Source organism: Perognathus longimembris, chromosome 24 (assembly GCF_023159225.1).
Source record: "Perognathus longimembris pacificus isolate PPM17 chromosome 24, ASM2315922v1, whole genome shotgun sequence".
NCBI classification, from domain to species: domain Eukaryota; kingdom Metazoa; phylum Chordata; class Mammalia; order Rodentia; family Heteromyidae; genus Perognathus; species Perognathus longimembris.
The window spans coordinates 18772245-18798064 of record NC_063184.1 but is presented as its reverse complement, the minus strand read 5'-3'; the positions used below and the strand labels follow the sequence as shown (position 1 = coordinate 18798064).

Genomic DNA, 25820 nt, shown 5'->3' with positions numbered 1-25820 from the left:
GACAACAAAAATGCATTCAAACTTTTAGAGAAGCAAGGATGATAAAGTCAAATCTAAAATTAAGAAAAAGTAACTTTATCTTTCTAGCCATCACCTACTGATATAAAAATAAATTTGAAATGGATGATAATATTTGAGATTTATCATAAAGTTGTCAAGGTAGAATTTGTGTTAGCTAATTAATTCAATGATAGACATACAGAGAGCTTATATATGACGTTGTTTAATCCTGGGATTTGTTTAATCCTGAGGACAAATTTCAGTGAGTGTTTTCAAGAATACTGGCAAATCAAAAATTCAATTTGAAAACAATTCACACTGATGACAAATGTATTCATTTTTTCTAGAAACAAGTCAAATGTGGCCTCGTTCCACATGCCCTTTATACCAAGAGGGAGAAAAAAGAAAATGGGTCACAATTTCTCTGCAATTTCCTGTGGTTCTCTTTAAAAATTAAGTTACATGTATAGCCCTGGGAAGAAATCACAAAAGCCAGACTCCAAAATTCTGATTAGAGTCAAGGTTAGGGATCTATTTGGGAAATACATAACTAATGACTATATGAACATAAAACATAAAAGAGTAGTTCAGTAGTGAAAGACATTGGTTGGGGCCATAAATTAGGGTTCATAAGATATCCCATAATAGTTCTAAGGGTTGGAAGACTTCGTAGACTCTTACTGTGTTTTGATTGAGAAAGGAAGAGTATAGAAATAGAGCTGTGGCTCAAGTGGTAGAGCACTAGCCTTGAGCAAAAAAAGCCCAGGGACAATGCCCAGGCTCTGAGTTCAAGTTTTAGATCCAGCACACACACACACACACACACACACACACACACACACACACACACACACACACGCACATACAAATAGCAGAATGTTTTAGATTTATACAGAGAAGGAAACAGAAGGAGATTCCTTAAAGTCCAAGAGAATGTTCAAGCTTTCACAGGGACATTGCTTTGGAAAGTAATAACTATTTCACTATAACACTCACTGTTCTCCTGACGCAGTTCTTAGCTGTGACAAGCCAAATGTGTGTCTATTCTGTCAATCCTTCTAGACCTGCTATGAACATTCCCTTCCATGGCCTTCCGAGTCGGTTACACAGACAGCATGGAATATGAATACAAGTTCATCTCTTCAAACCCACCTCAGGAGGAGAAAATTCTGCCATTCAAAGTATTGGCTCTGGGGATGACTAAGGATAGATGTATCAGGGTTCCTCTTCTTTCTGTGACAGAGAATTCCTCAGACTCTAAACAATGTATAGAGCAGGAGGGTGTGGCCCTGAAGGGTCACTGAAGAAGCAAACTCTGCCCGCTCCTAGCAGAAGTTGATTTCTTAAAGGGAACGGAATATTTTATACCGCTCAGACTAATTAAAATTTTAAATGCACTGGCTGGTTGTCCCGTATTTCCAGCTATTCTGTTTTAAGGCAACAAACAGTGTCATGATATTATACAAATGGCAAATAAATGTAACAAAATGAAACATAAAAACACTATTTTTTTCACAATCCCATTTGATATTATGCCAGATCCGATAAAAGAACCTAGAGAACCCAACCCAAAGAATGAGGTACAGACAACATAGGACTCAAAACGCAGACACATCTATTTAAAACCTAAATACACGCTACTGCTCTGCTAGCTACATTGGAGAGAATCCAAGAACCTATAAAGTGATGTGTCATTCAAATGATTGACTTGCTGACTTGATTTACACAACATCAATCCCATTCTGCTGTGTTTTCAATGAGCCATGCTAAGCTTGACGGATTGTTTGCCTGGTCACAGTGCAGAAGGGTAAGAGGTGAATAAGAAACATATATCCTGTATTAAGTATAAACAATTTGGGGGTTTGTCCCCCCTGGGGGGGAGCAACCATTCAATCATCTTAGTAAAACTGAAATAACAAAACTGCCTTAAAAGAGTTGTTCAGGAAAATATAGAAACTTGCATACGTGGCTTATAAGAAGCAAAAATGAATCAAAACACATGTGAAAAGGTTTTGCAGATGAATTTTTTAGCACTACAATGCAACTTTCCAATTGGAGAACAGTCCATATTTCTGTCTTGCTCCTGCAAGAAGAAAGAAAGCAAAAAATAGTCAAAGTAAAGGTTGTTAATTTTGAAAGCACATTCATTTCTAAAGAAGCAAAGGAAAAAAATGACAAAAGCGTATGCTATTTAGCTAGCTAGCTAATTTCATTAAAAATAATTTGAAATTTATAATTTAAAGTGTGTTTTGGTAATGTGTTTGTGAACCTATGAAACGTTTTATGGACTTCAGGAACATAGCTAGACTGGACATCTTTCTTTGAAAACTCCATTAAGTCCAATCAATTATTCAGAAATGATTTTAGAGTTAAGCACTGAAATGATTGATAGCGAGGTAAAACAGTATATGCATTCCTCAAGTTAGCATCCAGAACTCATGTTTATTTATTTATAGTGCTGTACCTATTTTTAATGTTTTCTTAGTTTTATTTTGGTCTTTAAGAAGTCGCACAAAGGAGTTGTCATTCCACAAAGTACCCTCTGAATTCAATGAATCTTAATCATGTCACCTTTCATCATTCTCCCCCATCCCTTCCAACCTCACCCCTTCTTTTCAATTTTCTTAACTTTGTAGAATATGCATTGGATTTTATAACTGCATTTCCCCCCTTCCTCTCTTCATTCATCTACTCTCCTCCCCGGAACTGATATTTAAACTAAATGACATTTGAAACCTACCATGAGCCAGTAATCTAATTAGGTGAAGGCATAAACTCAACAGTTAAGATTCTTAGTAAAGATTCACTATGTATGTTATGTAGAATTACACAGCATTTGGCTTTAAATAGGTTATACTGCTTAGAGTCTATAACTTAATTAAATTCATTCTAAGACAGAACTGAAATAATCAAAAGCTTACTGAAAATTAGCCCTTTCTTTTATCACCATGTAACTGTTAGTGTATCTTCTAGAATTTTCCTTAAAGAATGTTTGTTACCCCTAGCAAGTTGATATTCAATCACAATATTATCAAGACAGAAATAGAGTGGACTACAGGTAATATGTTTTAGAGATTAAGAAGACTACATCTTGTGAAAAATAACCTCCAAGAGGTATTAAATAACAGCTGTCTAACCAGTTATGTGCAATCAGAGAAGCAAAGCAATGGATATTTCAATCCTGTCATCCAGAGAAAGAACTGTATAAACACATGTCTTAGAAAAAAAATCTTGAAGAATAACAATGGCTTGAAAGTTGAAATGAATATACTTTGTTTATTTCATATTTGAGAAATTATCTCTAGGATGAAAGAAACCGATGCTTATTTAGAACGTGTAACACCCTGGCTCATCAGCCCTTGCAGCTGGCTGGTCTTTCATTTGCTTAACTTCTTTTTCCATCTTAGGATTTGGAGGAGGGGAAAAATACAATTATGAAGAAGAAACTGTGAGAAAAACTGATGTCTGCATGAGTCAGAGATGTGATGATAACTCTAGCTGGGTCCCATCCCAAGGCAAGGCTAGCAAAGACATCTGAGAAAAATGAAAACACACCATGGGGGGGAGAGAGAGACAAAAAGAGAGGGGGAGAGAGAGACAGAGACAGAGGCAGACAAACAGAGACAGACAGACAGAGAGAACAAACAGAGCACCTGGTGGTAGCTATCTGAGGTATGGAAGCCATATCTCCAATCAACTGCAATCGTAGTTAGAGATCAACAGTGTAGACATTCCCTCTTTGAATGTTTGTAAGCTGTTGTTTCTGCTTCCATTAACTTTGGAGAAATTTTGTTTGAAATTCTGAAAATAACAAAAGTTCCTCCAACTCCTACCAAGTACCAAATAATAACAATTGCAGAGGCCTCGAGAGCCTGCTCTAGGGTATCGTGTGTCATGAAGAAGTCAGTACCGATGAAGGATGGGTGCATTGAGTTTCCAGGGAGTGTGACTGGGTGACTTTTAGAACCAGAGCACTTGCCGGGGTTCAGTGGGCATGCTGGGTCAGAGTTGCCCTTGCTTCACACAGTCCTGGGTGCAGTCAGAGAGGAAAATCACTCCCCGTGGCTGGCAAGCCAGGTGGAGAGTTGTATAACGTTCAGGAAAGCCAGGAAAGATAGTAGTGTACCCTGACATTCAGCCAATTGACCTGCTCAGAGGACAGTCAACTCCCCGGGGACTGGGGAGCTGGGGACACTGCTTCTAGTTTGAGGAATGCAGAGCAATCCTGGGCGTGGGCCCCTGACACTGTGAATCTGCAAAGATAGAGCTGACTGTCAACTCTGAGGATCTAAGATGCTGGAGGGATTTTTGGCTATTTCTGCGGTGCTAGTCTTCATGTGAGACTGAATGGTTCCTGCATGCCATGTACTGTATTGTGCTTTTGTAATTGAATTTTCACAACTCCTGGAAGGAATCCTCGCTCTACAGGAAAGTGCAAATTGTTTTCCTAGGCTAGCGAGTAATGGAGATTGAGTCAGGACTGTCTGACTTCAAGGCACATAGACGAGAGCTTCAGGAAAGAACACATGGTCCCACCCCCTAAAATGTTCCAACTCATGGAGCTCCACTCTTACCTAAGCATTCTAATAGTTCCTTTCCATACATGCACATGAAATTAGCCCATCACTACGAGTTGCAATCTCTAAAAATTCTGAAACGGCCTCTAATTTCTCTTTGGGGATCACCATGTTCTGACTAAAGGATGGCTCATTTTTTAAGCAAAAGAAAAACATATATTAGAAACATGGTATATGCTGGACATTCTCTAATCTAGGGCCAGATCCTTTATAAACACATTCCCTTCCCCTCCTTTCCTGCTACTTCTCCTACATGTGAAACACACACACACACACACACACACACACACACACACACACACACACACACGGGAGATGGTTAAGTGACTACTTCTTGGGGAAGACTTTTATTCTCCCTTGAATAAAACTAAAGTTAGGAGAGTAGCAGCAGCTCAGCCAGCCAATCCCAGCTATGCTGTCTGGTGCGCCACAGAACTTAAATATGTCATTTAATTAATTACTCCTTTATCAGCCTTGTTGGCCAGGATGCAAAATGCAATGGCTGAAAATGTTAGAGAAGTTAGATCTGATGCAAAAAGGACAGATATAGGAGGAAGGGCAATTTACAGCAAGGGAAAAGGAAGACAGAGAGTAAGAGAAGTAAGTAAACTGGAAGTGTTTAAAGTATGGACCACTGAGCTATAAGGGCCTAGACTTCAGTAACTATTGATGTGGATGAGTTGTCTTCATTTGTCTAATAGGAATTAAAAATACAAGGGCTGGGACGTAGTTCAGTGGCAAAGCACTTGCCTAGCAAATGCAATATCCTGAGTTCTATCCCCCATACCAAAAAAGAAAAAACAAAAAATGTAGTTATGCTGGGAATGTGGCTTAGTGGTATAGTGCTTGCCTAACATGCAAGAAGCTCTGGATTCGATTCCTCAATACCACATAAACAGAAAATGCTGGAAGTGACACTATGGCTCAAGTGGTAGAGTGCTAGCCTTGAGCAAAAAAAAGCTCAGAGACAGTGCCCAGGCCCTGAGTTCAAGCCCCAGGCCTGGAAAAAAATACTAATAAATAAATAAAATGGTACTTACTTATTTAAAGAATCCAATGGGATGACATTATGCTTTAGTATGCAATTCATAATTAATACAAATTATAAATATTTTTCATTCTGATTTATCTTAAGATAAGGAAGAAAGCATAAAGGCTATAATATTGTAGAGAAAGGCACAACATAAAAACTAGAAGATAGAGACAATATCCTAATAAAAGAAGGAAACAAAGAAAAGGCCAAAACACAGAACATTAAAAATATAATAGCAGTTATATAGAAATGTTGAGAGGTGAAGCCACAGTCAAATGAGAGGGGAAAATAGAAATAAACTATTGAGTCCAGTGTGTAATTCTGGGTTGAAGTGAACATGAAATGTGGAGTTGATCATGAAATGAAATGAGTGGGAAAAAACATGGAATTTGCAGCCTGCAGCTCAGCTACCTGGTCTCTGCCCAGCAGGCCAGAAAGGGCGGCCAGATTTCTGTCCCTCTGATGACCATTCAGAGCTGCTCATGGCTTCATAGTTAAGCAGAGGAGGGAATGGCATGGCCTATTCAGTTCTGCCCTTTAAGCTGTCCAGTCTGTGACGGAAACAAACTATAAAAAGTGAGAAAAAAAAAAAAAGGAAAATACAAGTATAGCATGGAAGCTAGTCAAGTTGAAGTTACAGAAATGAGAACCCAAAATGAGAGAGAGAATGCAAATCAATCGATCACCAAGCTAAAACTAATTTCTGAAACAAGTAGCGAGGGAAAAGTCAGGAAGAGTCATTAATGGGACAGAAGTAGTAAGTAAGACCATTGAAGAAGTGTGGCCTTAGAGAAAAGGAGGAGCAGAAAGAAACCCAATGAGCCCCTGGTATGGAATATTCAAGCTTTGAGTCCCAGTTCTATCCCCAAAGGGACACTATGAAGAAGGATCATTTTAACTTCCTCGAAACCCCATGCACATTTCAACAAAGGGACTGGGTTTAACATCTAAGGACTTGTCTACGGCCTCTCAGAACCCTCTAGAAAAACGGCTTTCCCTGACTCCAGCTTTCTACTCCAGTTCCATTGCTAACTTCTGAGGCTCTATCAAGTAGGTAGAAATAACTCAAGAAAGGAGACAGGAAAGATCAGAAATGTAGGAGCAACATTAAACAAAACAAACAAACAAAGCAAAGAAACACTCAAATACAACAAAATGATCGCAGTTCTCTTCTGTGAGTCCCATTAACCTGCACAGCAGGTTAATCATGGATTAATCCTGCTGGTGATGTTTCTTTTATTAGTATTCTATGTTTATTTAATAGTTATGCCCCTATATGAGTAGAATTTTATAGCATCTTTATTTAAAATTTTAACCCAAAACACAGCATCAAAGTAGACGTTTAGAAGAAGGCATGAAAGTAAATATGTCAGGGAAAGAAAAAAATACAGCTACATATGACAGAAAATCAGAACAGACACAGACTCCACAGAAGGTCATCAAAGATCTAGCGACAATGGGACATTCCAAATCAAAACATACAAACCTAGAAGGCCTAACCAGACCAAAAAGTGGACAACTATGTCAACTGGTGTATTGCAAATGAGTTACCTGGGTGAGTATCTGGCCATTGGGCCACCAGATGTTAAGATGTTATCCCAATATGCAATGGTATTGATAAACAATAATAAAACAGATATTGCTAGTTATCCGATGTGTGGATGTGTGTAGGTATTAAGGCTTGAACTTAGGACCTAGGTACTACCTCTGAGATGTTCACTTAAGGATGGTTCTCTATTACTTGAGCCACACCCCCCACTCCTAGCTTTTTGTTGATTACCTGGAGATAAGTCACGTGGATTTTCCTGCAGGGGCTAGCTTCGAACTATGACCCTCAGATCTCAGCCTCCTGAGCAGTGAGGACTACAGGTGTGAGCCACCGGTGCCCTGCAATATTACTAATTATCTTTTTTGAAGTGTCAAGGCAGAGTAAAACTGGAAAAAGACCGAATGTTAATTACAGAACAAAGTGAGAAAACTCCACCGACCCCAAACTTACTAATGGAATCGTGAAAAAGAACTAGCAGCTGCTAGTTATACCCAAATATATACAAAAGGGAGAAAGAGAAAGCTCCCTGTTACAATGTAGTGCTAAAAATAGATGATGAAGTGCTTATTCTCTGAACGGGGAAGGAATCTTAAAGGTTAGGTCAGCTCTTGCACACTAGCTAGCAGTCTGTATGTCGTGCACTCTGCCTCTTCCTGCGGAAGACTCGGCTTCTGATCTGTGGTCCCCTCTCAGGCCACAAGGGACCACAGCAGAGTACATGTGAGTGGCAGAATAAAGGCATCAGCTCCATATTCCTTGACTGAATGAGAGGATTGGTACATTTCCTGCAAATACACTTTCCAAGTGTCCAGAAGGCACATGGAAACAGATGGTCAACGTCTAAATGTCACTAGGGAATAGATCCCAGATGTCCTTGCTGGCAGGTCAGGGCTGCCTTCTGCCAATTTTCCTTCACTCTGTGATTTCTACCCAGGAGCTCGAGTGCCTGGGAAGTGTAGCCTGGCCTGAGAGCCCAGAGGCAGCTCCGTGGGTGTGTGTCTGTCCTACTCCAGGGAGTGCAACAGAACCACCTTTTGCTAAGTCTGAGATTGCTTCTTCGTGAAATCTTGTGATTGGATCAAATAAGTTAGCAAATTGTCAACTGAAAGGTGGACATAAAACTCAATCCTGGGAAAAGCTCTGTGAACAAGTCTGCTTTGGGGAGTAAATCGTGAATAGAAACCATTCCTAACATCTTTCCCACCACCATCCCTACGTGTTTTGAAATACCTGAACAATGTTTTAAAACATGTTGCACAAGGAAAAGAAACAATACACTTCATTTAAAAAAATCTAGCTGACTTTTCTTTGGAAAGCAGCATAGAACTTTCAGGAGACTATTCTGAAGAATTTCAATTCATATCTGAGTTTAGTCAACCAAGATTTTTGCCCTTATGCAAAAAAAAAGCTAACCCTTACTTTTTGACAGGTCTGTTTAAATTAAGAAGCCAGTGTTTGCCTTTTTTAATCTAAAAATAGCCTTTGCTATTTGCTAAAATAAAGGTTGTACTTCCATAAAAGAGGAAAAGGTTTCAAAACTTGCTATTTCCGTTTCAAATCAGCAAAAATTCTGATTTCTTTCTGTGTCTGATGGATACAATCTTGAACTTAATCTTTCCAGACTCAGCAGGACAAGAGCCAAAAGCAGCTGCTACAAAGACATGGTGTGTGTGTGTGTGTGTGAGAGAGAGAGAGAGAGAGAGAGAGAGAGAGAGAGAGAGATGACTTGTAGGCTTCCCCCCACACCCCTTGTCTTGCTGCTGTACCTTTACTGCTTCATAAATGCCTCGCAGGATTAGCTGCTCCTAGGTAAATAATACGTCTGTCCAGAAGATTAAAACATATTTGCCTATGAACCACTCTTTCCCTTCTACAAAAAAAAACTATAATAAATCTCCTCCACATACATCCTGAATATTTTTCTTTATTTTTCTCATCAAACTAGCAATGAGGTCTCCATGTTTGATTCCTTCCCTTCCTGTTTGTAGTCATCACACAGTGCCTGTTGTAGATGAGGCACCATTCAAACCACTTGTGTCTAAATGGCAATGGAAACAAGCCCTGTGCCTTTATCAGAATTCCCAGAAATCCCAAGGAATGTTGAACAGTGTCTAGTGCCTTATAGTCCCATGTGTGTGATAATATTGAGTGACAGCTCCATAATTTAAAGAAGGTTTTATAGCTTGCAACACACTAGTCTAGTGTTTGACATTCCAATACACATTAAGGGACAGATATGATTGTCCTCAGTGGATATGACACAGGCATGCTAGAGAATTTGTCATGCTCAAGACCACACAGCTGGTGAGAAGCTCTGTGACTTGAATCTAATGATTCTAGTTTCTAATTCAAGGCTTTTTGATGGAACCAAGCAAGAACAGTCCTCTCTTACTTTTCAGAAAGTAAGGAAATGTAACAACGATCTGTTTCAACTATAAAACCTAAACAAGCTGGGCACTAGTAGCTCACACCTCTAATCCTAGCTACTTAGGAGGCTAAGATATACGGATCACAGTTCAAAGCCAGCCCAGGCAGAAAAGTCCCCATGAGTCTCTTATCTCCAATTAACCACTCAAAAACCAGAAGTGAAGCTGTAGCTCAAAGTGGTAGAACACTAGTCTTGAGTACAAAAGCTCAGGGACAGAGCTCAGACCCTGAGTTGAAGCCTCAGGACAGACCAAACATCTCCCTTTCTTCATTCAAAATGATTTTCACCAAGGAGTGAAGGTTTGAATACATACATATGACCTCATCGTTTTCCACAAGGGCTTTTGACCTGTCTCCTGAGCTTGACCTGAAGTGTCATGCTTTAGACCAGCCAAGCTTGATCTTTTCATCAAGTTCCATGACTGTATTTACAGCAAGGATGCCTGTCTATTTTCTCTCATTGCCTTTGCAGTGGTAAACACAAAAGTGGCTACTTTTCTGAAAGGAGAGGTGAAACATGTGGAAATGCACCTTGTGAGGATAGTGAAAGTTCAGTCTGAGCCAATCAGACCAAACACTGCAACTTCATCCAGTGAGCAACTCCCGAATCTTACAATCTCACCCTTCTGGAGTCTATGGAGAACAAACCATGAAGGGGGTGGGGGGAGGGAAGGAGGGAGGGAGGGAGGAAAGAGAGAAAGAAAGGAGGAAGGAAATATATGTGTATATGTGTGTGTAAGAGAGAGGGAGGAAGGAAAGAAGGAAGGAGAGAGGGAAGGAAGAAAAAATAGAGGGAGGGAGGGAGGGAGGGAAGGAGGGAGGGAAGGAGAAAGAATTTATGTGTGTGTGTGTGTGTACATGTCTGAGTGTGTGTGAGAGAGAAAGGAAGGGAGGGAGGGAAAGAAATAGAGAAAGAATGTGTATATGTGTGTACATATGCGTGTGCATGTGTGTGTGTGTGTGTGTGTGTGTAACTTACAAGACCTTAGACTGGTGCCAAGGAAATACACATTTTGAGTGTACAAATGTCACAATAAAACTTACTATTTTCCACAGTTGATATACATTAATACAGAATGATAGACAAATTGTTTTGCTCATTTGAAAGCTAAAAAGTAAGAGCATAAAAATGCAATTCCTTTGTATAGGGAATTTCAAGAGGAAGGTGTGGAGGGAGAAAGAAAAGGAGAATTTCTGCTGAATTCAGAATCGTCCCTTAACAAGTACACCCCCATCTCTGATTCTTGGGGAGCAAACAGTTAAAGGTGTTCCTGGTGATGGAGGATTCGGGTGACTGTCACCACCGGGGCAGCCAGGGACAAAGAAGGAGGCCCACTGGGGCCACAAAACCTGGGCAGACCTTTCATTTCCTTCTCCTGACTGCCTGCCTCTTTCCTGAAGGCTGAAGAGTCAGATCAAAGAAGGCTCCCCCTCCCCCCTTCTCTGCCGGGTGAGGGAACTCTGGGCAATTTGCAAAGGTCAGAATGAAAAGACAGTAGTGCGTGGAGCTGAGGAAGGCAGAGGAAAGCAAATGAGTTCCTTCCCAAATCCTATTCTAGGAACTGTGCCTGCTTCTGGTGGCACCCACTTCTGCTGGAACTCTCTCCCACTTCAAACACCCCAAGGTGCACACTCTTAATCTGATTAACCACATGCAACTCACTCACCAGCGGCGGCTCTGTTCTGCTTCCGGGTGACGGCTCTGGGTCATCTGTGCTCTACCACAAAGCTCATGGTGGTGCCATCGAAGGAAGGGGGGGCGATGATCCGTGGCCCCAGGGGCTGCGAAGTAATGCTGATGACAGGTTTGCCATGCAGCTGGGCAAAACCCTTGGCCCCCACGAGCTGGGATGTGGCTGCTGCGGTGGAGGCGGAAGAAGAGGCCGGAGACTGACCAGAGGCCATAAAATAGGGGGCCTCGGAGAAGGTTGAAGCTGCCTCTTTGTTGGGGGGCTCTGCGGCCATGGAGAGCTCCCCGCTCCCTGGAGTGTGAGCGATCGGAGTGGGCTGCATGGCATTGGTGGGCAGCACCGTGGGCAGAAACCCAGGGTAGATCATATAGGTGGGTCCGTAGGCCCCGGGACTCAGGGCCAGAGGTGGCACAGGGAGGGACATGGGAGCCACAGCCTGCTGCTGCGAGGTCATGGGGACATCCACGTACTGGCCTGTCTCGGGGTCGAACAACCTCCGGGTCATGGGCTGAACCGGTGTGTCCACCAGATAGTACTGGCCAGTGGTCACATCCAGGAGCATCTTGCGCTGCGTCTGTGGAGGCTGCGGTTGCTGGAAGGGGTCGGTGGGCACTGCAGGTGGGCCTGTAGGGGCTGGGGCAGGCATCCCAGGTGGAGAGAAGCAGAGGACCTGTGGCTGGGCCCCCTGGAGGGTAAAGGGGAGCTGCTGTTGGTGGTAGACTGCAGTGGGGGGATGCTCCGGGCTTTGGGGCCCTGTAGGAGCAGCTACTGCCTCCTGGGGGTTGTCAGGTTTGGTGCGCCAAGCTGGCCTGCTGGTCCCGCTGACCTGAGACCCTTTGGGAGTATTGGGGACCTGACTGCGGGCACTCAAAGGGGGTAAGCTGCAGAGAGTGGCAGCCGAGGAGATGGGGGGCCCTTCTCTTGCTCCCCCAGGCCTGCCAGACAGTTCTCCAACAGCAGGGCTTCCTTTAAGAGGGATGGTAAGGTAATTCTCACAGTCAGAGCTGCTCTTCTCCAAACTGATGCCACTTTTCCTGTTGGTGGCCTGCTCAGGGGGGGCCCGGGTGGCTGGAGAAATCTTAAGGGACCGGAGTCCCTGTGATTTGATGCCCTTAGCTGCTGAAGGGCTCTCTGGAGAATGGGCCTGTGGGAACTTGCCTGCGACACCCCCCGTTTTCTGGGTGCTGCTAGCACTGACCGTGAAGACGTTCCTGTTGCCAGGGAGGGGTGGGAGCGGCTGGAAGGGTGGGGTTCTCTCTGAGTCCTTGTGGACTGGGGGAATATAGAGGGATCGAGGTCTTTCCCTGGCCATGTTCTCGAAGGCAGCTGCCCGGGCAGACACGCTCTCAGTACTGGGGTTGGAGTTTCTCCGCTGGAGACGTTCCAGGGGGGCTGCTCGCAGAACCACCCCTGCTTTGCTGCCGGGGGCCCGTTCTTCCGCCTCACCCCAGCGTTTGGCCAGCTTCTCGGGGTCTCCCTCAGGACCGGCACCCCCTTCCCTCTCCTCACTGGCAATGAGCGACAGGACATGGCTGTCTGCCATCACAGGAAAAGGGTCGCTTTTGCGTTTCCACTCGTTCCTATTGAAGCTGTACAGCTCTTCCATGGATCTCACCGCAGCAGTCAGCTTTTCCAGAGCATTCCGGGCCGGCTTTGGGGCTTTCCCTTCCTCCTTGACCTCCTCATCCTTGGGTTTTTCTGGGGTCTTCTGAGCTGAAGCCTTGGAGACGATCTTGAGCACGGGCAGGTATGAGCCCTGCTCGGGTTTATTGGGGGCGATCGTGGCCACGGGCAGCCTGCCAGATGCCCTGTGAACCAAGACTGTCCCTTCGGGGGAAGAGGAATTCAGAACCCTGCTGCCACCCCCCGCTTTGCCCGTGTTTTCCCTGGCCTCTCGGTCCACACTGTCTTCTCTCTGGTTCACTACTGCCTGGCATGTAATCACCATAGGGGACAAGGATCTAGATCCGCCAGCTGCAGCTGCCAGCTGCCTGGGCTTAGGCCCCGTCAGCCCCTGCTCTGGGGTCACGCTGCCCTTGTCACTGCTGTCCCCTGACCCTTTGATTAGTTTCCTGACATCTCTCACTTGGTGCAGTGGCCCTTGAGCCTTGGATTTTTCTCTGACATCTCTCACCTGGAATTGGGGCACTTTCTCCAGACTGTCCCCGCGGAAGAGTTTCTGCTGTGTCCTGCTGTTGTCCTCGATGGTCTTAAAGAGATTAGAGGCGGTGCCACCGGCCAGCTTGGGTGTGAGCAGTTTGGCAATGTTGAAGTCTGAGCTGGGCTGTTGTACACTTCCCAGACGGATCTTGATTTCGGGAGCCTTGGGCCTGATCACCGCGGTGGAGGTGGCCTGGGCGGCAGAATACTTGGTGGCTTGCTTTCCTGGCTGATTGTCCTTGGGAATCTGCTGGATGTTAGGGACAAAGAGGCGAGACATGATGGTGGACTTGCTGGCAGAGATCTCCCCAAGATCAGCCTTCCAGTCACCCCCTTTGAGGAGCTTCAGCTTCCCAATGGGTGCCTTTTCTTCCTGTTTCTCAGCCTCTTTCTCCTTCCAAGAACGGAACGCACTATTCTGACTACGAAGGAAGATGCCCTTCACTGTCTCTGAAGCACTCTTTTTAATTTCACATACTTCTATGTGACCATCTGGGAGATTCCGGCCAGAAGCTGCATTGCTCTCCCGAGGAGTGCTGGCTTTGAAAATTGGGGATTTAGAGCCGGCCACAGACCCGGCCATAGATCCGTCTCCTCCTGCATCAGACACGCTGACCACCGTGTACTCGGAGCCTGCCTCTGAGAGGCGGGAATTCTGCCTCTGCAGACCCCGGTCCCGCGGCTTCTCAGCCCCTGGAGGACCCTCGGGGTCCCGGGAGGCACCGGGGAGGTTGTGGTGGGAGGTGTCCGTGACTTCTCCCCTCTCCATTTTGAACTCGTGTTCCCGCTGCATCTTCTTGGAAATGACATTTTTGAGCAGGCTGGACGCGAACTTGGATTTCTTCTGGGAGCCATCGGCTCTCGAGGCAGGCTTGCTGCTCTCGGAGGCCTCCGAGCCATCATCCGTGCACACGGACCCCGGGCCCTTGCAGGGGCCTTGGGTGGCCTTGCAAGGTCCAGTCGCGGAGCTGGCTTTGCTGTCGCTGCGTAAATTCAGGGGCTCCAGAAGGGTGACGACGCGGGAGCCCGTCTGGATCTGTTTCTGGAAACACAAGGGCGTCTCCACGTGTTTGATTTCCCCTTCGACTTTGCTGACCACGAACTCCAAGGCCTTGGTCTGGGACTTCTTGGAGTGGATGTACAGCTGGTCGCCCGTCGCCCTGGCCTGGCCCCCTTTCCTCAGGCCTGCGGCCACCGAGGCAGCGCTGCTCCGCAGGAGGCTCTGCTCCACCCGGGCTCCAACCCCGCCGCATTTCAAGTCCAGGAAAGTGGACCAGCGTCCAAAGCCCACTTCGGAGAGGGTGGTGGAGGACTCTCGAGAGCTGATGTTTAAGGCTTCGAAGTAGGGATAAGCGAGGCTCCGGAAGGCCCTGGAGGTCAGGCTCCGCACCTCCTTGTCGGCATCGTCCAGCTCGCTCACCGCACTGGAGGCCCCGCTGGAGTAGTCCACCAGCTCCTTGGCGCGGATGGCCCCGCACCGGGTTTGCAGGCGAGCAGGGACAGCAATGAATTTCTTTGCATGGTCCTGAGCCACGGCTGCAGCCGAGTTGAGCTTCAGAGAACTTGAATTGTGTTCAGCAGCTGCAGAGACTCGGAGGCTCATGTCGCCTTCATGCTTGGCAGCGTGAAGAATGTTTTGCTTTGCATGCACGTTGCTAGGCTCATTTATAGTCCGGGAAGTTGGTTTGATTGATAGGAGGATCTGGCTTGCTGCACTCCCACAGCTGCTAGTGGTGGTGGCAGCAGTGGTAGTGGTGGTGGTGGTGGTGGTGGTGGTGGTGGTGGTAGCTGCCCCTGATCCTACCTCTCTGAGCTCCAGCAAGGGTTCTAGCAGAGCAGCAGGGCCAGGCCTAGTGGGTGGGGGGCTGGGCTCGCTGTCAGAGCGATCACTGCCCACCTCCGTGCTGCCTGTGTCCCGGCCGGTGCTGCCTGCGTTGGGACGAGCCAGGTCACTGCTGGTGAGGCTGGGTGTCCGGGTGAGCGTGGGGCTTGGACTGGTGCTAAGGTAGCAGCTGTTGTCATCGTCCTCTTCCGTGGGGGTGGTGACGTCTCCTGGGGTCTCGTCACTGCCACCGAAGGAAGCATAGTCCACGAATGAGTAGATCACGTTGTCGTCCTCGAAGTCCCACCGGGAGGCCAGCCCCACATCGAAGTCCATGTCCTGCTCCACCTCGCTCAGCTGGATCTCATGGGTGGTGATGTAGTGGGCCTCTTCATTATTCGGGGGGACCCGGTGGCCCTGAGATTTGACAATCATGGCCCCGCACTCGGTTTCATCCCCTTCCCCTTCTTGCCCTCCTCCTTCTTCTCCCCTGGGTAGGCAGCTGGCTTCGGGCTCACTCTCAAAGCCTAAGGATGAGGAGGAGGTGGCCGGAGTCTGTGAGGTTTGGGTGGAATCATCCATTTGGGGAAGATCTTCACCTTCCGCCTTGCCCACCGGGGAGGAGGAGGAGGAAGAGCCAGCGGCGTCCTCGGGCCGGGAGAGCTGGTTGCTGCAGGCCAGGTTCTTCTGCGGGTCGCCGTGGCCGCCCTCCCCACTGCTGGACTCATCCTGGGCTTTTTCCTTCGGGCTCTTCGGATCCCCTAGACAGGACTCCCGCGTGAGTTTCCTGGCTGGGGGGCTCTCCCTCCTGGCTGCCCCCGAAGCAGACATCTGCACATACTTTGCGTGGGGCCGGGTGGAGGTTAAAGGCTTGGGGCGCGGCTGCAGCTGCTGCTGCGGGTGTTCCTGGCCCTCTCGAGCTCTGCTCTCCCCGTCCTCCGCTTCCACCAGAGCGGCCGGCGAGGTCGGGTCAGGAGCGGTGACTTCCATCCTGAGCCTCTGCCCAGGTCTCAGAGACAGCAAGAGGCGATGGTGAGTGCTGAAGCTGTCCTGGAGGAGCCACAGCTTTGCCTGAAGCAACGTCCCACGTGCCTGGGCTGGCCCCAAGACTCTAGGTACCAAGTCCCTCAGTACTGACACCGCTTCCCAGTGCTTCAGCCCCTGTGGCGGGGTGGCAGGGCTGATGGAGGGGGCAGCAGAGGTGGTCGGTGGATGGGGGGCTGCTGCTCTGGCCGGGACTGTAGCCAGTGCGGAGAGGCTGAGCCGTCCTGTCCAGTTGTTCGCCTGACACCGCCGGTAGCTGGGGTTCTGAATGCCATGGACCACATAGGAGGAAGCATCTGCTGGCTGACCCCGAGTCTCCCCGAAATGAAAGGAAAGCATGGGCTATTTCTTGTGAAGCCTTGTCCCTTTTCTGGATGGGGCGAGAGAGGGTCACGTCATTCCGGAAATATTTTTAGTGTCCCTTTGCTAGTCATATTGAAATCACAGAGTAGAAGCTCTAGGGAGAAGAGTTTGGGGGTGGCGGGGGCAGGTGGGCTCTAGTTCAAATCAACCAAATGTTCCATGTGCTCTGTTATTGAGACGTCTAGCAAGCAGATTCTCTACTCTCTGCTATTCTTCTTTCCCAAGTCTGGGATTCAATGCATATATATTTTTTTTACCCCTTGTTCTTAAACCAAATTCAAATTTTGCACTGCACTTCCAACACAATTAAAGATACTCCAGAAATACTTCAGAATCTCCCTTGTACATCTGGTAGCTTTATATTTGCCTCACAGTTCTGGTCATCAAAGTTTTCATAAGAAAAAGAATGTTTCAGCTTTCTTTCTCCACAGTAAGAGCTTGTGAAACATAATCTATTTGGTCTCAAATTAGGGAGACTCCCTTCTGAGATCCTTCAAATGTTAACTCAAAGCACAAAAGAGAGTGATATTTTTCAAAGACTTAAAATAGTTAACTTTCAAAATAAATTGTTAATCATAGTCCCTAAGAAAGGGGGAGTACTACAGGCCAACATTGACAGTACTTTAAATCCTGACAATATCTTATCAGTTTCAAAAAAGAAATCCCTAAATATAAAAATGCACAGCAAGACAATAAGCCCCCAATTAAATATAGCCTGAGCCCCGGTCTGGAGATGTGGTTACGCTGGCTACAGTCCAGGACGGCAGGGCACTGAGTCAAAAGGCAGAAAAGAACAACGAATAGGCTTACCCGCGTACAGTGGGGCTTGGAGGGAGGTTGAGAGAGGAAATCTGACCCGGTGACGCCTCCCAGGGGAACACAGCCAAAACCCCAGCTCGCTGGCTCTGAGATTCTGTCAAGGGTTGCGCGACATGTTCACCAGGGAACCCAAAATGGGGGTCTGTGCTGGCTGTCCTGAGAGCAGCGCCCTGGGTGCTACCGGTGGGAAGCCACGGTATGATTTTGGTGAGATCTGGACCTTGTCACCTGCCAGGCTCAATTCCACCACTATACATAGTCTATGTGTCATTTATGCCGATTGAATAAAGCCCTATTTTAAACATCCACATTTGTGGGGTACAAAAATAACAGCATCCACCATCCTTTTTCAACGTGAATACCACCCCCACACTAAAAAAAAAGCAAAAACAAACAAAACAAAACATCCTTCCTCCAAATAGGCATGTGGGTAGGTAGGAAGTGGGGGCCTAACAAGCATGCTCTACCTTCTCACAGTTGGGACACAAAGAGCCCAGTCCTGCCATTCTCCCTAGGGCAACTCCCCCTGTCTACTTCCCCACCATGAAAAACACTACATAAGCCAGGCGCCAGTGGCTCACACCTGTAATCCTAGCTACTCAGGAGGCTGAAATCTGAAGATCTCAGTTCAAAGCCAGCCTGGGAAGGTAACTCTCTGAGACTTTTCTTTCCAAGTAACCATCAAAAACCCAGAAGTAGAGCTGTGGCTCAAGTGGTAGAGTGCTAGCCTTGAGCAAAAAGAAGCTCAGGGACTGTGCCCAGGCCCTGAGTTCAAGCCCCAGCACAAGCAAAATAAAATAAACCCCACTCCCACCCCCCAAAATGGAAAGAAAAATAAGCCACACAAGGAAAGATAGGAACTATCAACAGTGACAGCATGGAAGCCAGTGAAGAGGGTGAAAAGACAAAGAAATAACCCATTTCTTAATTACAACAACAGTGAAATCTAAGACATTCATAGTATGGTGCCGGGAACTACTTGAGGCACTTTAAAATATGTATAGATTTGTTTAGCGAATCCTGGTAAGACCATGATGAGTTAGGTCTAATTGTCATGTTAGTTTTACAGATGGAAAGACACAGGGAAATTATGGGTCAGAATTCAGACCCAAGTAGCCTAGCTCCAAAGCTCAGTTCTTAATTAACTATCAGGCTAAATAGCCTGACTGACTTCCACGTTCAAGAACCACACAAGGCTTCCAGATGAGCAACTGGAAGGAACAACGGACCACAAATAAAGCATAGAACTGAGGGTTGTTTTATTTTTTTTCATCACATAATCAGCCAGTGTACACATCGTGTACTCAGAGATGAAGGAGCATGAGCCTACAAACATTTTCAGCTTCCCGTTTTAACTTCAGAGAGGCTGGTCGTGCCTTGGCTGATAATCCCTGAAGACCAGTCAAGCACTGTGAGATACAGATGCTCTGTAGCTGATTGGAGCACTGAGCTTCTACCCCTTGAGGCAATCAGAATCTAAAGAGGAAATTTTCCAGCCCTTTCCCTATGGCCCTGTCTGTTGTGACAACACAATAGGTTTCAGCATCATGTCTCCTTGAGTTTGGAAGATTAAGAAATTGGAAGGTAAGATACCCTGGATTTAGGTTAAATCACAATTACTTAAAGTTCTGGAAATTTTTCTCTAGCATCTGCTTCCCACAGCAAGTACAGTCCTTGTTTAAGCTCCTTAAGAAGCAAACAGATACATACCTCCAAAATCTGGGTGGTTCCTCTTCTTCTTTCTATAAATGCCAGGATAGGCAAAAACTTGAAGGGAAAACTTTCTCAAAGTCCTTTCCTAAAACTGGGTTTAACTCAAATCACAAATTCTCTGGAAATAAAAACACACAAACAAGTAGAAAGTGTGGAGAAGGGCAGACTATATCTATTAAAAGAAAAAGGAAACTACAAATGGAAAACCATGAATGGGTTTTTTAGCTAATCTTGACAAAGAAAACAATTAAGAACTCCAAACTTACCTTCTATCATTTCTGTGTTCTGGTTAGTTTATGTGACTATGCAAATGGAGCCTCTCAATTCTGTTTTCAGTCAGTTAGTGGCATGGAACTTTTTATTCCTTAATATGACTACAGTCATTTTTTTTTAATGGATGAACTCAGTGATTGCCTACCTGATCTCAACTCTTGAGCAATTAACAATGACTAATGGCACCAGGGTTAAGCCATGGTAACCAGGCCCACTTGGTAGATCAGGCACATAAGGTTGATAACTTTATATGGGAATTCAAAGGGCAACAAAGGAACTGATTCAGTATTATTATTTTTATCCTTAGAGAGAAACTTGCTTAACATCCCTGAAAGTCTTTTGAGATGGATCATAATATGGAAAGCTTTAACATGATTAAGAAAACTAAGAATGAAGGCCAAATCACCTACCAGTTGATAGAAGGATTTGATTCTATTTGGGGTCTTGTACAGCAGCATAATATGAACAACAAATATGATATTTGGAAAGAAGGACTGAAGGGAAGACATTGGACATGAAGAGATAAATTAACTCAGACTTCAAGTGGGAATCTGAGCCCCATTCTAGGCATTCTCTCTTTTCTCTTTCCCTAGGGCACAATTACATGATGGAGATTTCTCTGGTTGTCTTAAATTTGTGTGAGATTTTTTTTTTTTTACAAAAATTTACACAGCTGTTTTCATACCCTGGTGGGAGGAAAGTATTTCTGATAGTCACTGCTTAACATCCAGCCTCTCACCAGCCTCTCCCTGAACCTAGGAAATAATACCTGAAGTTCTGAAGGTACACATTATCTTCTTTGCTGAGAGTGTCAGAGTCTAATTATTTGAGGCAAATTGTAAATTTTTGTTCATCAGTCTTTTCAATCATGCCACAACAAAGCAATTATCATTCCCATTTTATTGATTCAAAATTGAATCAGAGCGAAGACCTGTTATGTAGCATCTCTCACAATTATTAAGAGCTGGCTGGGGTCCTGTGAATAAGCCATTCTCAGAGTGAATCCAACCCAGGACCAGTTGCTCATCGAATACTGATGGTCTATGAGGTAGAGGTCACAGGGTCAGGCTCACAGCTGGCCAATTAAATTCTTCCTCAGCCTCAACCAGCTGCCTGCACAGTCCAGCTGTCACCAAAGTATACAAAGAAACAAAGTGACAGGATCAGTATAAACTATCCATGTGAATAGAAAACTTACTCATCCAAGAGGAATGAATAAGTAGCTCCATCTTCTTGAGCAAAGAAGACTACATTGTTATAGAATTGTGCCCCCCACACTGTAGACACAACCCTTTAGGTATGCCCTTAGTACTTGGGAGGGTAGGAAAAACAACTCATCACAAGAAATAAAAACCTTACTAATAAACACTCCAGCCTGTCTACAGAAACCAGATGTGGGGCAAAGCACATTTTCACTTGTCGTTTTTAAGGTAAATATAATGCCACAATGAATTCTTTGCTTTTTTTTTAAGGAAACATATGCCCAATTTTTTAATGCTGGTCCTGGGACTTGGAATCAGGGCCTGGGCACTGTCTCTGAGCTTTTATTTGCTCAAGGCGTGATGGTTAATTGGAGATAAGAGCTCAAATACGTTCCTGCTTGGGAAGGGCTTTGAACAACAGTCCTCAGTCTTCTAAGTGGCTAGGTTTATGAGCCACCAGGGACAAGCTAACCACTGATTTCTTTTTTAAATTTTATTTATTTATTTATTTATTTATTTATTTATTTATTTATTTATTTATTTATTTATTTTTTGCCAGTCCTGGGCCTTGGACTCAGGGCCTGAGCACTGTCCCTGGCTTCTCTTTGCTCAAGGCTAGCACTCTGCCACTTGAGTCACAGCGCCACTTCTGGCCATTTTCTGTATATGTGGTGCTGGGGAATGGAACCCAGGGCTTCAAGTATACGAGGCAAGCACTCTTGCCACTAGGCCATATCCCCAGCCCTGATTTTTTTTTTTAAATAATTCAAAATTGTCTCCTCTTTTCTCTGGTCGCTTAAATGGCAGAGTGGTGTCCGGAGTGATGAGGGTAGCTCTCTTTAGTACTCAAAGCTGTGTCATCTTGGACAAGTCATTTCATTTCTGAAATTCCAGTTCCCATATTGATAACATGAGGAGGCTGAGCTAAAAGCTTTCTGTCTACTTCATTACTAGTTGTCTTTGCTTCAACTCTAAGCTGAATGGGCTTAATGTATGGAAAGCTTATAGAAGAAATGAATTTTTCCTAAAACAAAATTCTAGTTTCTATTACAAAAGAAAAAAAATTTTGGAATAATTCAAGTAATATTGAGCTACTTAAAGGAAAAAAAATAATAGACTATCTCCCTTTGTTCAATCTTACCACAGACTCAGAATTAGCAGCAGTTTAGTTGCTGTCTATACTACCATAATATTCCCTATGCTGCTATAACTATGTGTCCATTAAATGTCCAGCTCACTCTCCTTCATATTTTGATCTTATCAGCCTTACCTCATAGGATCTTTCCTGTCCACTGTATCTAAAATGGGACCAGAATAATCCCCATCATATTCCATTACTTTGTTCACTATATTGTTATCTAGTCATTTGATGGCTTATCACATCAGAACTTGAACTTCCTTCAGGCAGGGGTCACGTTTGACTCCTTTAGTACCTTCAGTCCAACATCTAGGATGCTACAATCCTACAAAGGCAGGAATTCACTTTGTTCCATGTCCTTGTCTTTACTTTTTCCCTATATTATTCATTGACATTTCCCCCAGTACCGACAGAATGGCCAGGCACACAGTAAGCCCAAAACAAATTGTTGTTAACTTCGAATGACTGGACAGTGGGGACTCCGCAAATTCTGGGTTCCCCCCCCACCTCGTTATTATTGAATTAGTAATTAAATAGCTTAGTTATTACTTTTGGATAACTGGAGAGAAGTTGGAAACATTGTTTAGGGAGAATCTTTGTTAATTAAATAGCAAATAATGATTTATAAACGAGGCATCAAAGCATGATCTATGAGTGGTATTAATACATGGTTTATAAATAGCCACATTCAAAGTTCTTAGAAACATTTAATCCTCAATAGGATATCTATTATCTTGCTTACCTTCTAATTTAACACAGTTAAAAACAAAACAAAACACTTTTTGGCCAGTCCTGGGGCTTGGACTCAGAGTCTGAGCACTGTCCCTGGTTTCTTTTTGCTCAAGGCTAGCACTCTACCTCTTGAGCCATAATACCACTTCTGGCTTTTTCTGTTTATGTGGTGCTGAGGAATCAAACTTTGTGCATGCTGGGCAAGCACTGTACCACTAAGCCATGTTCCCAGCCCCCTCCCCCAAATCTTTTTCAATAAAGCAAAGACAGAGATCAAGATGCATTGTATGTATATATATATATATATATATATATATATATATATATATACACTGCTTTGTTAAATGGCCAAAAAATCCAACATATCTCCTACAAAATTAAGAAAAATGAGAGAAAGGGAGGGTTGGATAAGAATGTTGAAAGGGGTGGCTATATTCATATTCATATTTGTTTATATTCATATTTGTTGGATGGCAACTCTTTTGTACAACTACTTAAAGATAATAAACATGCTTTAAAAAGTAAACTGGAAAAAATAAAGCAAAGATGGTATTATTACTATATTGATAACATTTCACCAACTAATATAAATTTAGAATTAATAATCCTAGATAATGCATTGTTGTTGTTGTTGTTTTTACTTCGACACAACAATTGACGATTCAAATTCAGAGCAGGTCTATTTGAAGGATGTTGTAACATTTCACAAGTCCAGCTACTCCCTGCCACAAGATTCTTGACCATCTGTAGACCAACCTGTCTATCCTGTAAGAGCTTTCCAGGTCAAATGAGACCACTGAAGACCGAGTCTTTGAAAGGTTAGGGTTCATTAATCAAGGAAGACTGTTTGCTTTAAGCTCTGAACACTGGCCTGTTCTGCCAGCAGGCGAGGGTGGCGAAGGGCGCGGGGAGATCTGGCTCTCATTGCTGAGCACCAAGGCTTAGGGAGATTACAAAGGAAGGAGAAATCAGCCAGAGAGCACAGGCTAGCCGACCCTTCTTATATTTATGACAACATGTTTTCCTAGTAACAGTTTATTTTGCTGAAAACATTCAAATAAAAACCTCCAGAGACTCTTTTGAGAAGAGGGTTTCACATCCCCCCAAACACCTGCCTGACTTTATTGTGCTCCTATTTTAGTCCCTGTAAACATATGCTCCCTTCCATAAGACTGGAGTTGCTCTCTGTATATTTACCATCCACACAGCTCCTAAGAATAGAAATAGGTGCAGAAGATTTTTTTCTAGCTATTTCTGTATGGCCTTAGCTGCTAAGGAAACAAACTCATGGATAAGAAAGGCATTTTCCCCCTTGTGTTTATCTAGCAGAACACAGCTCACAAAACTCACTGCACTGACTTTGGAATATGTTCTCCTACTCAAAAAGTCCTCTTACTCGGGTTTCTTTCAAGTCTTTGTGTGACTAAAGCTAACCTCTGCCCAGCTCTGGATGAAATGTAACAGATTGATTGCAATACTCCTGGTCCCACTTTTTTTTTTTTGTCCCATTTTCTTATCTCCTTTCCTTCTCCTGGTGATTTTCCCTGTCTGATGGAGTAGAACCCCACCTTACTAATAATCAGACCTGGGTTAGGACATGGCCGACTGAATAGGCCTCCTCACTCTCTAATGCCCCAGTAGTCATAGTCTTCTCAATAGTTGGGCTTCGGAGACATAACTTGAAGTAAAAAACAAATTAAGATCTTGGCTACTCAGGAGGCTGAGATCTGAGGATCTCACACACACACACACACAAAATCCAGAAGTGGAGGTGTGGCTTAAGTGCTAGCATTGAGCAAAAAAGCTTACAGATAGCATGCCCAGGCCCTGAGTTGAATCCCCAGAACTGGCACTAAGAAACAAAACAATAGTAACTAAGGTCAAAATTACTCTTGGAAACCATTTAAATTGCCCATAGGTCTGGTTTCAGAGTTTTGAATGTATACCCCTTGGTAATATAATAAGCAAATGCACATAAGTGTGTAGAATGTATAGCATACAATGCACAAGAACACCTTTTCAAATAACATTTTATAATGTTTTGGTCTCTAATCTTTCAATACAATGATTAAATCTTTATCAATCAAATGTGTTTTGGATTTAAGAAGGCTCAATTTTACAGCAGTATTTACTGTTTTCTAATATAATACGTTTAGTTATTTATTACTATTGTGTTTTTTATCTTTTTTATTTTTGCATTTTTGATGGTCACAGATAAGACTTGAACTCAGGGCCTGGGTGCTGTCCCTATGTGTTTGTGCTCAAAGCTAGTGCTCTACCTCGTTGAGCCTTAGATCCACTTTTGGTTTTCTGGTGGTTAATTGGAAATAAGAGTCTCACAGGGAGTTTGCTACCCTGGCTTACTTCAAGCCACGATCCTTAGATCTCAGCCTCCTGAGTAGCTAGGACTACAGGTGTGAGACACCAGTACCTGGTTTACTATCACATTTTATATTGAGACTACCTCCTATTGCTAGAGAGTCTGCTCAACAGGAACAGAGGTTTCTGTGTCTATAGTTTATTCATGTATTCTGTCTCACAGAGGATCCAATATATAGTAAGTGCTCTGTAAATACATGTTAAGAAATGAATGATTGATACTGGGCACTGGTGGCTCATGCTTGTAATCCTAGCTACATAGAAGGCTGAACCGTAGAGGATCCTGGTTTGAAGCTAGCCCAGAGAGAAAAGTCCAAGAGATTCTATCTCCAATTAACCAGCAAAAAGGTGGGCTGGAGGCATGGCTCAGGTGGTAGAGTCCTAGGTATAAGTGAGGGAGAAACTCAAGCAAGAGTGCAAGGAAATGAGTTCAAGGCCCAGTGCCAGCACACATATATACACAAAATCAATCTCTCTATGAAGTCTTAATTTCAAATCTATCTCAAGCTACATTTTGCTACTTCCTACTTTTACAATATCTTGGTTATATATTTTATACAATGCTCACTGTGATGTCAGAAATTAGAACGTTGATCTCTACATAGAAATGAATCTGTGTTAATCCTGCTAGATTGTGAGACCTCTGGGTTGAATCAATAGGTGTTATCAGTCTTTATTTTTAATATCTAAACTGAGGTTAATTCCTGTCCATGACAAATGGTCACCAAATAAGTAACAGTCATTTTATATCAAGTTCAACAAATTCCATTTCAAAAAGGGATATCTTTGTGTCATAAGGCATTTTAATTTAATCATATGGCAACGACAGATGGAAGAAAATGCTTTCTTCAAGGAATCATGCACTTTTGTTATTTTTAAATGATTTTGACTAATGGTG

General features: G+C 44.2%; 1 protein-coding gene across 1 annotated transcript; it reads right to left on the bottom strand.

Moving 5' to 3' along the window:
* Positions 1-861: 861 nt before the first annotated feature.
* On the bottom strand, positions 862-16642 carry C24H4orf54 (chromosome 24 C4orf54 homolog). Its single transcript, XM_048333708.1, has 2 exons — positions 11254-16642; positions 862-2083 (listed from the first exon to the last, which is right to left on the bottom strand). Exon 1 carries the CDS (start codon positions 16640-16642, stop codon positions 11294-11296), a length of 5349 nt encoding a protein of 1782 aa, XP_048189665.1. The 3' UTR covers positions 862-2083; positions 11254-11293.
* Positions 16643-25820: the final 9178 nt, after the last annotated feature.

Coding starts and splice junctions, on each gene's coding strand:
- C24H4orf54 (XM_048333708.1), bottom strand. CDS start 16,642: ATGCTTTCCTTTCATTTCGGGGAGACTCGGGGTCAGCCAGCAGATGCT.